At 42.4% G+C, this 16,679-nt stretch overlaps 1 protein-coding gene across 1 annotated transcript; it reads right to left on the bottom strand.

The window, feature by feature from the left end:
- Nucleotides 1–967: 967 nt before the first annotated feature.
- ubap2a (ubiquitin associated protein 2a) lies at nt 968–16,627 on the bottom strand. Its single transcript, XM_022200726.2, has 27 exons — nt 16,503–16,627; nt 14,680–14,817; nt 14,294–14,371; nt 14,010–14,120; nt 11,993–12,155; nt 11,805–11,885; nt 11,660–11,723; nt 10,839–10,933; nt 9,405–9,463; nt 9,236–9,306; nt 8,875–9,037; nt 8,514–8,784; nt 8,090–8,394; nt 7,663–7,889; nt 7,024–7,306; nt 6,581–6,620; nt 6,288–6,462; nt 5,544–5,595; nt 4,602–4,911; nt 4,379–4,470; nt 3,293–3,343; nt 3,070–3,163; nt 2,569–2,985; nt 2,324–2,425; nt 2,167–2,234; nt 1,892–2,083; nt 968–1,750 (listed from the first exon to the last, which is right to left on the bottom strand). Exons 2-27 carry the CDS (start codon nt 14,773–14,775, stop codon nt 1,655–1,657), a joined length of 3,756 nt encoding a protein of 1,251 aa, XP_022056418.1. The 5' UTR covers nt 14,776–14,817; nt 16,503–16,627; the 3' UTR covers nt 968–1,654.
- Between the last annotated feature and the right edge of the window lie 52 nt (nt 16,628–16,679).

The raw sequence follows: 16,679 nt of genomic DNA on the forward strand, positions 1-16,679 counted from the left end.
TAACTCTTCCATAAATAAGCTTAGCTACAAAGACACAATAAAATGAAAAAAATGTTTGCATTTGTAGAAATTTACGGATCACAGAGGGCTAAGGAGTAGAGAACTTTATTGTCCACTTGAACCTCTGTTGCTGTACACATCCAATGACTCTAATTTTAACATGAAGAAACACCTTGAGGTAGGTTTTGTTTTTGTGCTTGCAGGTCGAGCTACCTACTAAGCCAAACTGCCAGCTGACTGCAGATCAGCCTGTTAGCGTTAGCGGCATTGTAACTTGCTTGCAAAGGAGGGCTAACCAACAAACCAGTGGAAAGTTTCGAACATAACTAACTGCTGTGGAAATTAAAGGAAAAATGCATTCAAAGATTAGATAGATGTTGACTACCTTCCCCAGAAGCCTGCGGCTGACGGCCTGTGACGTGTTCAGCCGGCAGATTTCGGCAGCTGGCAGTTCGCGGCGCGACATGTGTCTGTACCTCCTGGAAAATAATTTCAGGGAAGGAGTGGGAACCCTGTTTATAGTATTTCTCTGCTCGATTCAAGTGTCTATGAGCAAATTACTAAACCACCTCTGTACAAGCTAGTTTTATAGTGATTTGAGAACGGACTGTTCTCAGATGACGTTATTGCAGTGTGTAATATACTTACAAACTAGCGCCTCAGATTTCTGTTTTTGTGATGCACTGACATTCACACGGTCAACTGTGTCCTCACTAGGATGAGTTTCATGCTTTGCTTATTTTGTGTATGGCAACTGATTCGCTGTGGAGACCCCTGAAGGGAAAAGCCAAAAGGAAAAGAAGAAGTATTTTAACAGATACTTAAATATAATGCACTGCCAGGCTTGAAAATTATGTATGTACAATTCAGACTTAGAATACTTTCCTTTCAGACAAGGTGTGAAGAAAACATCTGAACCAATAAAAAGCAAACAATGACATTTAAATACTGATGCTGGATCCATAGAAACTGTTCATAACTTTTAATTTGGACAACAAGGATTAAACCAATGTTAAAATGACATCAAATCCAAGGCCTGGCTGATCAAACCAACCAACTAGTAAAGGTTGAGGAATGAGAGACAGATGGAAGGAAAACGGGGCAAAAAGAAAAGTCAAGCTATCCACTGAAGTCACCCTCAATATAAGGATTCACAGATGCGGGAGACCAGAGTTACAAAAACGTATTTCTTCTAAAATAAAAAAAGGCCTTTGCCGTGAAAATGATGTGTATAATCTATGTACATCATTCTCAGTTCATGTATGCATACAAAAAAAATCCACATCACAAGATGCTTGTGTTCAAGTATATTCACCAACTTCATCTCCAAGACTTCGCATTCTCATCTTTCCACATTTTTTGAAATAAAATGTCCTTCAAAATAAAAACAAAATGCAGAAAACCACATTTTATGTCCTACCAATACATATATACTGTATAAATACATACATAAATATATTTTACATACAACAGCCATAAATTTGAAAAGGGGATATACAGAGCAAAGGGGAGAAGGGTGGTAGTGTGTGTTTTAGCTTGTGTGGTAAAATGGTTTGTCCCTCTAAGATTTCGTCAGTCAGATACGCTGTTGCGGTGCTGTGTGTTGGTGTCTGTCCATGCACACACACACACACACTGGGTAGATGTAGCCATCTCAGTTGGCCCAGTAGGGGGAGCTGCCATAGCTCGACTTGTTGACTTGGCTCTTCTGCTGCAGGCTGCTGGACTGGCCACGCTGGCTCGGACCACCCTGAATAGTGAACGACAAACAGGCGAATGTTTGCAAAACACAGTTAGATCGACAGACAAATCAGTCCTTGAAGGTATGAAGTTTTACAATATTTAAGACAAAACCCAGGGGACTGATGAAGAGCATCTGTAAGTGCATTACCTGTCCATCCTGAGCTAGATGGTGGTGCAGCAGCTGTGAGTGTGGTTGCTGGTGAGGCAAGATGTGGAGGAATGGGGCAGGTGCATAGCCTCCAGGAGCTGCTCCAGGGTTCAGAGGCCCTGGACCCCCCAGCGCTGATGGCAGGCTGAAGGGAGGAGGGGTTCCCGCATGGAAACCCTGCTTATCAAAAGACTGCAGACACAGGAGAAAATATTTATTAGTGTAAATACTGACCGTATAGCAAAGCAACAACATGTTTCGTGCGTGAGCCTCACCTGGGTCTTATTGTAAACACTTCCACTGATGTCTGGCACACCGGAGTTACTGGATGTCACTGAGACACCTGGCAGGATGACAGCAACATTTACACTTTACAATTCAACAGCCTGAAATCCAAAAGAGGATTTTAGAAACAGTCTTTTTATTTCTTACCTTTACCAGGCCCAGTAGCAGATTTGGCTTGTGCCTGTGAGGAGGAGTTGTACCCTTTACTGTATTCCACTCCTGCTGGCCCTGCTGTCAGCTCTTCATACCCTGCAAAGTCAAACATCAGCCTCCAGAGGTCAAACAGCTAGCACTACTTACCTGGCAAGACATTTCCTGTGCAAGAGGTTCCCAAACTACAAACATATTTTTGTAATCTAAGATGACAGGCGTAAATAGTATTTGCTACAAACCTGAGCTGAAGGTGTGCTGGCCGTAACCACTAGGCTGCTGCTGTGTCTGCTGCTGGAAGGGGCTGGCCGAGGGATTTCCTAGGCTGAGGCCCATGCTGTGCTGCTTGGCCGAAGCTGGTCCGGGGCCTCCGGGAGGGACAAACATGGTGGGGCCATACTGGAAGGCAGCAGCACTGGGAACGGCGCCGGGCACTCCAGGGTAGTAAGGCAGGCCTGTGTAGCTGTAGCCTGGCGGCAGAAAGGCCTGCTGACTGCTGTGGTGCTGTGGCTGGCCCTGGGGCTGAGGCTGGGCCTGAGGAGGCTGAGGCTGGGCCTGGTTCTGTCCTTGGCTCTGGGCCTGAGGAGGCTGTGGTGCCGCCAGGCTTGTGGGGGGTGCAGGGGAGGTGGAGTCGTTCCTGCCAAACTTTGTGACTTCACCTGACAAACAGGAGGTGTAATGTGAGAACAGGCACTGGATTGTAGGAGTTTAGGCATGGCCAGCAGAGGCATAAGGTGCTGTACCTGAGTAGGGGTTGTTGGCTAGGCTCCCGTCTCTGCCAGAGAGAGTCGCTGTGGGGCCGGGGAATGTGATCCCATAGTAGTCCTGCAAAGAGGGCTAAAGGAACAGGAGAGGATCAGAAGACCATCCACGACGACCAGACAACCTAAAAAGTTGAATACTACGGGAAGGACTACAGTGATTGTAAGTGCAGAGCTGTCCAAAGAGTGTGACAATGTGGCTCACCATTGGCAGTCTGGACTGGAGCATATGGAGGTCCTCATAGCCATAGATCTGCTGCGAGACAGAGAGCAAGTAGGGTCAGTTACTGTTTGTACTAGCACATAATATGGTTATACCAAACTGTTTTGGTACAACATGGTATTTATCAACCTGACATGATCACAAATAGCTGTCTTAATTTGTGTAACCTAGTTTTGTATTGATGTAACAATTGGCTTTGACTTCACATTTACAAAATATATTATTACTGTCACTGGTCTTTTCCCAGAGGTTGTTTCCTCCTATAAACTGGTCAGGCCATATTATTCTCTTGCTCAACACTTATTCATAGACGCTACAATTTGCACCAACAGCAGTGTGACCAAAAATTCATTGGGGAAGAGTGAAATAACATGTTTTAATGTCTGCATTTCCCAAGGTTAAACTAAGTGACTTTATCTACATTGGTCATTGTCTACATCAAAGTTTTCAACAAGCGGAGTACATTTTAAATCTCAATTCTGCAGTAGATTCTATTCATTTAATACTCGAAAGCCAAAATCCATTTTATGATTAATATTCATTTAATTTTGCAGCCCTACTACTGTCCATTGTGATTGAATGTAATGCTTTTTCTTCTTCAATTGCTCAGTCAGTATCCCTCTACAACCTGCATGCACATCAGTTTTGCCTATCTGGTAGAGAAAATGCTTTCTCTACCAGCCTCTTCCTCTCTCTCTATTTATTTATTTATTTTAATAAATCAACCAGAGTTGGCTGTATCTTTGGAACACACAACAGCTAAATAGACTACATCAAGGAGAGACAAATGAGGAAGAATGCTCTACTTTCCATCACTATGGCCAATACAGTAGCTACCTGTTCTGACTAGAAGTGCACCAAAACAGCTTTATGGTCATCGTGAGGTTGCATCACGAAAAGCTTTAACTCGCACACTTGCATACGTAACTATTTTGGTGGCAGTCTGTAGCCCATGTGAGCAGGTTGACCATAAATGATCTAATTACTATCAATGTCAACGTTAGTGTAACTTAAACAACAAATTCAGTTCACATCATTCATTCAAATGTACAGTCATGGCCTCCTTACTGGGTAAGCAGGCAGCAGTCCCCCAGGGCCCATAATGTACTGGTTGGGCAGCAGAGGAGGCACTCCCTGGGACAGGTTAGGGGGAGCTTTACCTGTCAAAGATCGACAAACGAACTATTACTTTTATATACTGTACCTGTATTTAATTCTAACTATTTGGCTTAGGTATAGGGTGAGAAACAACCCATCATGTTGCCAGTGTTTGAGGTGTGTGTGTGTATACCAGTGGAGGAGGAGAGCAGGGGTGTGGTCCTTGGTGCAGAGAGGTTGGACGTGGCAGTAGCTCCATTGGAGCCAAGTCCCAGCGTTGTGCTGGTGGCAGCAGAGTGAAGTCCGCTTGTGCCAACAATACCGCCGACTGTGCTGCTCATGTTGTTGCCCATGCTGGGCATGTTGGCCAGGTGGCTGATACTGCTGCTACTGTTGCTGCTGTTGTGGGTTGAGTGGAGTGCTGAGGCTGTGGGCTGCGACGATGTGTAAGAGCCAGAGGATGGAGCAAGAGAGCTCACGTTGCTGCTGTCAACACTGGTGTACTGAAAAGACAGAAACAAGTGGATTCATTCGAGTTGGTCTGGTCAATGCATCTCCCAGCATTCAGCTGTTAATGTATGCCGTCTGTGTAATGGGTCTAAACTGTGGACACCCAGGCGGCAGGGGTTCATAACCTGGCAATGCCACCCTATTTTCATGACATTAATGTTTTAATTACATATATTTATTATCACCTTTGTGCATCAGCATGCTATAGTAATGTTACTTATACTCATCATAAAACAGTAGCAGAGAAAAGTCTTCCTCCACTGGAAGAACTGGAATTCAAGAAGTTGTTAATATCTTTGTGATTCATCTGGTTCTCTCTTTCAACGCGTATCAAATGTTACTCTTCAAGTGAACTGTTTTATTGCGATAAGGCATCCAGCTTGCTGCTGTGAATCAAGAGTAGATGTTTTAGGCCTTGGCTTTGATTTTAGCTGAGATTCAGTATCCTGTCTAAACAGTGTGCTGTGTAATGGAATGGTAATAGCGCTGAACTAGGCTGCTTTGGGTTTCATTATGGCACATAATACATTCACCTGTTTGCTTGTACAAACATTTTTGCAAAGGCCAAGTACTTACATAGAAAATGTCAGCCATTATGGTGGAATCAGAGCAAAGAGGTACTTACTGTGAGAGAGCTGGAGCCCAGAGCTGAAACCGAGGAATGACTGCTGACGTGGCTGTAAAATGAAGGCACAAAGGACAGCGTGATCATGATCAAGTGCACAAGGACACATCACAGGTTTAGAGTATTTCAGTTTGCATAACCCCAATGCTTTCTTTCAAATGCTTCAAAAGACAACTAATTACAGAGAAGAAGATAAAATGCTACACATTCATAAGTAATAGAAGTTGAACAGAAATAGGCATCGGCTTGTCTACATTTTCTTAAGAATACATGATAGACAGGTTTTATCATATATGGGAACACCAAGTTTCAAAGTTAAAGGAGAACTTCAGTTTTTTTCAACCTGGGGTCTGTTTTCATTTGTCATTTCATACATGTGAATGATGGAGAAATGAATTTTCGACATAGCTCCAGTATTTAGCCAGGCAGGCAGCTTAGCAGCTCAGCTAGCAGCTCGGCTAGCGAAAAGTATGGGGCAACTTGCCCCCCCGCGTCAAAGTCCGCCCTAACGTGCTTTTTTCCCCACACTGACCGGCTCGGATAGTCTCAATGAGTGTCCCACAACATACTAGAGATGAGAAGTGAACGAAAACCTCCACATTACTTGGCGAACGCTCTTTGTTGTGGTCTGTATCCAAATCTCAGGACCCTAGAAAGCAAATCTTGTTCCGAAATCGCGCGATAGCTCGCGCCAAAACACCGAAGTTCCCCTTTAAGATATACTAAGAAAGCGGGTGCTATCACCTGTTGAGAGAGTTGAGTTGGCTCGCTGAGGGCAAGTCCTGTGCCAGGTTGGAGAGTGTGGTGGAGCTGTGTGCAGGTAAGGTGGAGGGTAAGTGGGATGAGGGTGCTGAAGCACCATTGGTGCTGATGTTCATAGACGGCGAATCTGGCTTCGGTGTGGAAGAAGCCGATGAAGCTGAAAACAACGAGTGATATATTTTTAACTGACTTGAAGGTGATTAGCACATGGAAGATGGCTGTTATTTTCAATGTTAATTATGCATTGAAAAATAAATTTGCCATAGGAGACTTACTGTCCAGTGCAGCAGAGGTCCTCACACCACTCAGACCATTCTGGTGAGAACAAAAAAATAAAAATAAACAGGTATGTTTGCATTCATTGAAAACAGACAGGAACCGTATCTACAAACAACACAGCATGAACAAGTGTACTGTTGAATTAAGGACAGGCTTCACATTACTTTGTGGCACAAACATGATAATCAAATCTAAACAGGATTTGATTATCATGTTTGATAATGGGCTAAGGGTGCTCCCATAAGGGACATCCATCCCTTTGATTTTCCAATGTGGGGGTGAACTGATGACCTAATGTGACCCATTTGTGTCACATTGTTTATATAACTTGCCAAAATCTACATTCTACATATCTACATTGCAGCAAACTAATTATGTTGGCCCCATGATTGTAACTGAATTTAGATCAACTTTATTTTTGTAAAGTATTTCTACTCACCATAACTGGCCCAGTGGCTTCTTTGTTCTGGGAAAAGGCCAGTCGTGTGTGAGGGGGCATGGTCCCATCATAAGTTCCTCCTACTGTTGAGAAGGGAGAGGAGGAGGGCACAGAGGAGGTGGTTGAGGTTGCTGAAGAAGAGGAGGGAGGATTGGTGGAGCTGACAGTCCCTAATGATGAGGGAGTGAGACTGGGCAACGCCACTGCTGAGGAGTGATATACTGGCTCTGATGAGGAAAGGGGCAAAGGCAGAGTGACGGAGAGAGAGCTGCCCAGTGAATCACTGCAAGGCATAAGAAGAAAAAGAACAACACACAAAATCAAAGGTTTTGATTAAATTAGAATAATGTCAAGGCATTTTAAGAAATAATGATTTCTGTTAAAGAAATAATGTTTTTGGTGTACTAAAAATGTTATTGATCACTCATTGTCGGTTTTTATTTGAAAGACATCTACAAAGAGATGCATTTATTGATTTAATCTTGTATTTGAGCCATTTTCTATTCTAAGCAGTCTGTTATAATTTGTTGTCTTTTATGGAATGCGTCTGTTATATATGATCTACACAGTGTTTTGCAATTTAATTCCTTGAATGCATTATTGTACTAAGTTGTAACTCCTCATCAACAGTGACAGTACCTGAGTGGTTTGGAGTACAAGCTTGTTTGGCTCTGTGCTCCTGGTCCTGGTGCAGCTGGCGCTGTGGTAGGGGCCGGTGTGGACTCCCTGGAGGCCGCACTCACACAATTGTCCACAACTCCAAACTCCGGCAATGCAGATTCCGAGCCAAAGTCTAGAGCTCCAAACTGGAGGTTTAGCCCAGGGACGTCAGCCGAGCCTGGCATCTCGACTGCTGAGGAGGGGATCTGTCAGAAAGGAGGAGAAAGAGTCCAGTTTCTGCCCAAGGATATCAAGTTTGTACCGATGATTTTCAGTCATTTACAGAAACAAAAAAAAAAAAAAAAAAATCACTGAACTCGTGCGTGTTTTAATACACAGGAAAATGATAACTTGTACAAACATATAATAGTAAAATAACTTCAGCACATCACAAGCCCTTCACTACCTTTGATGTGGGAGGTATCCTTCGTTTCTGGCCTTTGAGCTGTGCCCGTTGTTGCTGTGGTGTACTGCTGCCCTGAGGGTCCAGCCCTGCACTAGGGGCAGGAGGTTTAGCACCAGCAGCAGCCATCACCGGACCTGCCTGTGCTGGCGTGCTGGTGTGATGGGGGGCAGCCGAGGCTGAAGCAGGAGGTGCTTGCTGTTGCGATGAAGGACTGGGCTGACGTGCCAGAGGCAAGGAGGGGCCTGTGTGCCTCTGAACCAGCTGGCTCAGCACAAGAGAAGGCTCTGGCTGCAGACCAAACTCACCTGCAGACACAGAACAAGACAAAGACACAGGGCAATGATTTAAAATCGGTATATATACACACACATACCTACATGAACACATAACAAAAACACTTGTACTTGTCTATGTGAACACTTACGACTGAACTGTGAGGACAACGAGGTGGTGTTGGATTCTGAAACCTTCATATCCCAGCTCGAGGAAGAGGGTGGGGGTACAGGTGCTCCCAGGCCTGGAAGTCGACCAATGGAGGTGTTGCTTCCTTGGGTGCTTACAGGAGGTGCAGCCTGGGATGAGGGCAGTGGACCCAAGCCAGGACCTTTCAGCTGTTCCAGGATCTGAGCTCCAGCGCTGGGCTGAGTCCTCTTGGCCTGGCCCAAGTCCCCAAAACCAGCTCCCAGAACTGATGACTGTCACAGAGGAGGAGAGAGTAGAATCAGCGATCTTTCTTTCTGCATAGGGGATGAGGGAGCATGCAAACCAACATAGTGTGTCTTTACCAAAGCAGCATGTGCGTAGCTTGTGCTACTGGTGGCGTTGCGGCTGGGTGGCGGCTGCTGGTGATGGTGGGAGTTGGTGAAGACCAGGCTCTGAGTTGAGGAGGAGGACGGTGGCTCTCTTCCTCCAACCACAGGTTTCTGCAGCAGAGAGGCGAGGTCCAGACTAACACAGAAACAGTTGGTAAAGTCAATTAGAAAATGTTTCCAGAACACCAAGCTAAAAACTGCTACAGTCTTGTGTTGTGGAAAGGCACAATCACATCCTCTATGACACTGAATCTGTAAAAAATTTACAATATGCAAAGAAATGTCATAAAAAGATAAAGACACGTTTTATTTACTGAGAGAGACCGCTACCTACCTTTGCCCAGGTGTGATGTGGTTTTCAGCAGCAGGTGCACATGAGGAAGTGAACACTTTGGTCTCAGATAGCTGCAGAAACACAGCAGAGACAGAATTGTTACACCAAAAGACAAGAGTTTTGACTAAAAGACCTTTGTTGCAATGTGTTATCCTTTGCGTCAACTCACACTAACATCTTCACTCCAGTCCTCAGCTGCCCAGTCTTCCAAAGTATTCCTCCAGGCAACTAAAGGACAACCAGTGATGAGTGACAAAGTTCAACTGCAAGCAAGCAAGTCTATAAAGCATCTTATCAAATACAGAGGTTATACAAAATGGTTTACAAGCAAAAAAAAAAAAAACATACAATAAAAAATTCATTAAATTAACATTCAAAAACATTTAGTCTGGATTAAGCACACATAAATTTAGAGAATAATTAAAACTGACAGTTTAAAAGAGCTAAAAATGACAAGAGATGAGACAAATAAAAGCTTGTAAGAGATAAAGTATCCAATCATATAGGCAAGAAATAAATTTAAATTAAGTGAAAGTGCAGACAAGTTTACTTAAAAGCAGCGGATAAAAAAAAGCTGTCTTTAGCATACTCTTAAAAATGTCTCTATTTGATGCAAATCTGAGTTCCAAAAGGAGCTGGTTACAGCAGTGGGTAGCAAAATAACTAAATGCCATTTCACAGTGTCTGATCAGTGCAACACTAACAGACCTGTCCCTGCAGATCTTAGAGACTTTGTAGGCTTGTCCTCAGGAAACATATCACTGGTATTTTTTTTGGTCCCAGACCATTAAGAGACTTATAGACAATAATTATGGCCGTAAATTCTTTTCTATATTGAAGTGGAAGCCAGAGCTTTAGACCTACGAATCAGAGTAATGTGGTCTCTCCTCTTGATGTTTGTCAGCAGTCTAGAAGCTTCTTTAATCAGTAGCAAATGTCTAATGGCCTTATTGGGGAGGCCAGTTAGGAGTGCATTACAGTTCACTTTTCAGGTAATAAAATATTTTTCTAAATCCTGCCTGGATGCAAAGTTTATCAGATCGAGGATTTAGTTGCAGTTTTGATGTAATCACTGAAATTTAGACCCTCATCAATGATTACCTCAAAATTATTGACCTGGCTGTTAGTTTTTATTTCCTTGGACTCAAGGAAAAGCACTGAGTACCAGCCTTCTTTTTTTAATTAACAAACATAATCATTTCAGTATTGTCTTCATTTAGTTAAAGGAAGTATTTTTTTTCGCATTTAATTGTTTACTTCCTCAAAATAATGACAAAGGAAGTCTATACCACCATAGTAATTTGGTGATTGTCCTAGACAGAGTCTGTCTAGGAGTAGTTCAGGATCCAGTGTCAAATGCGACACTAAAATCTAATAACGTCAGAATTAAGACTCTGTGAATCACTATTCACGCACATGTCATCTTTATGAGAACAGTATCAGTGCAATGCAGGTGCAGCCAGTGGGTAAACAACGTGCAGGATGCAGGGAGCTTATGTACATTTGCATAAAAAAGTCACACAGGTGTGTCCAGGGCTGTCTGCTTCGTGCACACGCAGACACAAATACAATTCATGAGCAAAACGTCTGCTCGAAGTCTCACCTGTCCCATCTGTGCTGTTGTTCACCGTATCCCAAACCTCTGTTTGCGTGGTGCCTGTTCCAGCCTCTGAGGTGTAGTCCGCAGGATTGAACGTCCTGATGACAAATCAAGTAGAGGACACTAAGCTACACAGAAATACCTTGCAAGGCGAGGGGAAGCTGGAACTGGGGGAAATCAGACAGTTCAGTCTTCTTGCCACAAGCTTCCTTAACTGCCATTGATCTCATTTTACTGATCTTTATCATTTTATCCAAAAGTCTTGCAGCCACAAATGAGCCGAATTGTCAGTGACCCTTAAAATCAAGACAGAAATTGCAACGGGAAATATGACACATCTTTAGGATGAACAAGGCTGCTTGGCTTTTGGACTTTTGGGGATTGTGTAGAAGTTTTATGATTTGGTTGATTTCGAATAAGACTGGAAACTACACACAAAGACTCATTTTTTGACTGGAAACAGATATAGAGAAAGGCTATGGAAGCACACTGTAAATTACTTATGAGTAGGGCTGGCCTGAATAGCAGTTTGTAGGCTCCCGATTAATGACGAATATCTGAAGATTCAGTTCGATTCGCAATGTCTAGGGGGGGAGAATCCAAATATTCGGATCTCAAAATAAACATTCAGATACCACCATCACGACCAGATATTCGGATATTCGGGTTCAGCGCTAGTTATGAGACTAAAATCCAAACTCAACTTAAGAAATCAAATCAAAAACAAACAAAATCATATTTTTCTTTTCCTGGCCAGAATAAATAATTCATTGCAACATTTTTTTGAAAGCGTCTATGAATGTGGGTGTGTGCTGTCACCTTACCCCATGCCTTGGGCTGAGAACCTGCTCCCTGTTGGTGCTCGGCCTCGACCTCGAACTCCAGATCCTGCATAACATTTACACAAAGTCAATAAAATGTACTTGAGTGTTTGATATACTGACAGTGTTTTACTATGCATCTGCTCACCTCTGCCACCTTTGCCCCTTCGACCTCGATCCGAGCCTCTGTCCACTGGTGTCACCTCCACACCATTCTCCTCTGGACGTGCTGCATTTGTAACACAATGATGTCATCAAACAAGATACTGAGACAGTAGAGAACAAACAGCAGAGTCTGAACTAGATTTAAATTAAAGTAGTGTTTAGACTACTTACCCTGTCGGCTCCGACTGGCCCCTTTGCCTTTGCGGTTGGCAGCAGCACGGCCCTTGCTAGCCTCTCTCTCTCCTTTCTTCTCCCTATTCTCCTTGTTCTCCTTGCTTTCTGATGGACCTTCCTTCACCAAGGGCTTCTTCTTTCCCACCGTTTCCCATGAAGTCTAAATGCAGAAAATAAATGAGACCATAGAGAAGGAAAAAATTAAACACAGAAAAAATATATTGGAACATGCAACAACAAAATTAAACAATGTGCAGGACTAACATTTGTTAATAACATAACCGTAGGAAAAGAAGGTATCAATAGACACAATGCATACAGGTAGAGCAGCTTTGATTCTAAATAGTACATATTTGCCTCCACTTCTTCAACATTTCAACTTGTATCATATAGAAGGAGCCCCAGGTGCTTTGCATTTGGATGGTAACCACAAATTAACTTATGTAGTACTCAAAATATAAAAGCACACCATATAAACATTCCTGGAAGCAGTTACAGAGGAAGAGTTACGCCAGCTATTTTTGACCAAACTATGTAGTGACGTTTACACTATGCAGCTGTATTATGTAAGAAAAACAAATATCAAAATTGGGGCTTGTTGTTGCAAGACACTTGAAATTTAATAACTCGCATTTACTTTTAAAATAATATACTAATTAAAACTATTATCAAACTATACTTTAATTAGTGTGTTATTTAATATGCCACTCTTCTTTTATGCTATGCCTACTCTTACAACATAAGAAAATTAATTTAGGACAGATTCTTATAGCTTATGACAGTTGAAATTGAGAAAAAGTACAGCAGAAGCAGATGTAATCAGAGGGTTGTGATATTTACCATAACAGTAGAGTCACTCATGTAAAGGAGAAAACCAGCTATTTCCTATTTTTGGACTTCCATGAAACAAAAACAACAACATGGGTAGCTGTCTGGCTGACTGCCCTGCCCTACAGCCTCCCCTTACCATCTGTGCAGGCTAGTATGCTTCAGAAATGCTCGGACACTCATTTGAACTCACAACACAAAAGAGGAGGAACCCCCATGTGTTTGCTAGACATCTGATAGCCTGTTTGACACCACTATCTACACACAAAACTGAAAAATGGTGCACAATACTATGCCTTCATTTTAGCCCAAAAGTCACTGGTGATATTAAGACTCAGCAATCCCTAAGGCAAAGAACAACTGAGGTATGTGCTAGATTATTAAATTTTTTCTTGACTTAATTTTACATAAACATAAAATATTTGAACGTACACTTTTTCTCCTAGCCAGACAGGCGGTCTACACAAGCCAAGCTTTAGACTTAAGCTGCTTTTCAGTTATTTATCTAACATATATCTGACAGAACAGAGATGACACTATTTTAATCAGTACAGTTGTCTTTACAAGCCACACCATGGCTCGTATTTCTCTGCAACTGTTCTTCACCATTTTACAAATGAAACCAAGAGAGTGTATTGGGTAGGCGGCTTTCACTCCATAAACTGTGCATACTTAGAAATGCACCACCTGACGGGTGCAGCTTAACTAAAAGAACAGTCATTGAGATATCAAACGCAATCTGGAAACTCATACCCAGTCCGGCAAAAGATTTAATCAAAAACGCTGGCTAGTAAGGCATTCAAAAGTGTACAGTAACAATCATACAACTCACCTATTGCTGTCATTAAAATATAAAGGAATTAAAGATGTGACAAGCCACAAAATTTTCTGCCCAGTGTTTGTCTGTAAATTCGTCACTGGCATTAAACAAGATCTTTTTGGTCAAACACTTAATTGTAAATGAGGGTCTAAAATCTGTTTCAGTTTAAGCTTTTCTTATTCTTAAATGTTTCCAAATGAAAATCACACATCTCAGTTAAGGTTGTCATTTTCCAGGGCTGCTGCATATTCAATGTGTTTCAAGCAAATGAAAGCTATTTAGAATATCTGAGAGAGCAAATCTGCAAGTGTGAAAGTAAATGATAAGCTTCAATTGTCACGTGAGACTAAGTGAGAGGTCATTTACCATGTCCGAGGTGCTTTCCAGGAGGAAATTGATGGCTCTGCTAACATCCTCATTGCAGTCATGAAGCGCAACCATGCACTCATCTTGGTTCTTCCCTGTCACCTCCATCAGCTGTGGGAAGCAACACACATACATATTAGACTGATCTGCCTGTTAACAAAGCATATGCAAAATGACAAGATGCACAAAGTAGAGTGCTGAAGTCATGAAAGAAGAAGAAAAGCTGCTCTAACTCGGGCTAATACTTAGAGATTAACCTTGTAAATGCCCAAAGTTTTCTTTACCTGGTTAACTTTGTCCTCAAAGTCGGCATCACTCTTGTCATAGATCATCTGGGCAAGCCGGATCTGTTCAGCAGTAGCCTGCAACGCAGAGACAATAGGACAATTAGGAAACGTCTTGGTTAACAGGCAGAAAAAGAAGAAAGAACAAAGAGTGTACATTGCATAAAGGATGAATAAATTCTTTGCTTAGTTATTATAGTCTAAAATCACTGTGAAGCTGCAGCTGTCACCATTAAAAATATATGTGCTGTTTAGCTGCAATAAAAACATAAACAACAAGAAAACCTTCATCAGTACTGACTGCTGTATTGTGGTTGATTTCTGTGATTCAGAGAAGTGCATTTTCAGAAAGGTTTTTCCACGTTAATGTGGCTGCAGTGGCTTACCTGTATCAGTTTCTGTGGTTGTGATGTGTGAGTGGCAGCTGGCAGCGCTTTTTCCCGAGGGCCCCGGGCCTTGTCGCCGCCCAGCGAGCTCATCATATACAGTATATACAAAACTCTGTATGTACAAAATAGAAAAATCTGCAAAGGGGAACAAAAAGATGAAAGGATAAGTAAAATCAACTAACATAAGTGTAAATTATCACTGCAGCAACAACGCTAAGACACACTACTTTCCCTTGTGTGAGTTCACAGAAGCGTTTAATACCAGAAGTATGTGTTGTGAGCAGGACTAAGCCTTATTGCACAATCATGAATACTGCTCTTATGGAGGCTGTAAGACACACAGTTGGCCTGGTGACGCAACAGCTTTGCCGCAAATCTGGGTCAAGGAGGGAGAACGACCCAGTGTCCCCTTACAAACAGCACAGACCACAGTGTGTGTGAAGAAGAACAAACACTACACACCCTGACCCTACATCCCCTCTTGTTGCTAGATAGTTTTAAGCACCCAACTCAAAGCCACCAATGCTTTTAATGGCAAATATTAAACACTTCTAAAAAAGCTGCCACATACACACAGTGGGCACCTGAAAATGTATGGAAAATATGATTGCTCAGCACTTGGTATGACAAATCAAATGGCAAAGTTTGAATAAAGTGTCCATCACTAGAATAACCTCAGACATCCACACTGATCCATTTGTTATGTCAGAGAACAATAGCAATCCAGCTTACTGTGTCTGAGTGACGCTGGCAAATACAGAGCTGCCATTGGTTACCGGACTGAACAAATCTCATGTACAAGGACGAACAAGCATTAAATGCAATTTCACTGGAAAAAAGTCAAAATTTCTCTCTGTAACTGATAATCTACAATAGCAGCCGTCAATTACACTCAATCAATAAAATTCTAGCACATCATCGCAATTACTGGTATCGACAGTCTAAGATATAAACAATAACAAAACAAATCCGTCTGCACATCTCAATTGCTATCAAATTTATTTGTGCATAAATACATTACGGATAAAACATCATTAAAGCTAAAAGCATCTAAGCGTTTATATATACTGACAACTAATAACTGATAATTAGCCACAGATTATGTTAGTAGTAAAGAAAGCGGAGCGTTGTTTTGAGTCAATGCTAACGTTAGCCCGTTAGTGCTATGTTACTTATTTCTTAAGTGTGTAATATGTGACTGTTCGGTCACAGCTTAAGGTCCATGTCAGTCTTTAAAAATAGAATAAACAGAGTCATGAACCGTCGTTTTTGACTCAACACTGACCGACTTTGTGCTGTTGGTACTACGGTCCCCTTTGTCCTCGCTAGCATGAACTGAAGTTAGCTATAACATGCTAATGCTGCTACTAAAGCGTCGATAGTGAACAAACGATGCGGTGGGAATGCAGCTAGCTAGCGATGCTATCTAAATCTGGTCCAAGTTCATAGCCAGCGGCCGTGAAACTGGCTCGTTAAATTCTTATATGTATTTGAAGGTCCACATTGTCGTCTATCGGTAGTGGCAGAGGCACCAGACGTATCTTCAACGTATAAATTACAGGCTAACCGACTAACAACAAAGGTGTCTCAAATCTGAAGAAAAGGCCTTGCAGCAGAGCACAATCCCATCCCGACATTGCTCGCCGGGAAACAAGACAACAGAAAAATTGCGAAAGACATCCTTCACAACCCCGTCCAACCGAAACAAAAAAGCAAGCGCCCAACTGTTTCGACGAAACCACAATTATATGTTTGGTTTAAAGGTGCCGAAATACACAAAGTAAAGTTGAAAAACATACGGAAATTTGTGTTTTTATTACCTGCTAACACGCTTCGCTCGGCCAGCAGCAGACAAGATGGTCACGTGACGTGCGCCACCGCGGTGGATGCTCCGCTCTCGTCTCCAGGTCACAACTCATTTCTTTGCCCTGAACACTTACTATCAACAACATGTAGTTAAATCTGGGTTTTGGCTATTTACATGTTGTATTTTTGAT

This window comes from Acanthochromis polyacanthus, chromosome 5 (genome assembly GCF_021347895.1).
Source record: "Acanthochromis polyacanthus isolate Apoly-LR-REF ecotype Palm Island chromosome 5, KAUST_Apoly_ChrSc, whole genome shotgun sequence".
Taxonomy (NCBI): Eukaryota; Metazoa; Chordata; class Actinopteri; family Pomacentridae; genus Acanthochromis; species Acanthochromis polyacanthus.

What these genes read in the sequence shown, in the direction of transcription:
- ubap2a (XM_022200726.2), bottom strand. Translation starts at nt 14,775, where the DNA reads ATGATGAGCTCGCTGGGCGGCGACAAGGCCCGGGGCCCTCGGGAAAAA. An exon ending in CACATCACACCTGGGCAAAG is followed by an intron (nt 9,038 to 9,235) that starts GTAGGTAGCGGT and finishes TTTCTGTGTTAG; the next exon opens with TCTGGACCTCGCCTCTCTGC. An exon ending in TTGTACTCCAAACCACTCAG is followed by an intron (nt 7,307 to 7,662) that starts GTACTGTCACTG and finishes TATGCCTTGCAG; the next exon opens with TGATTCACTGGGCAGCTCTC.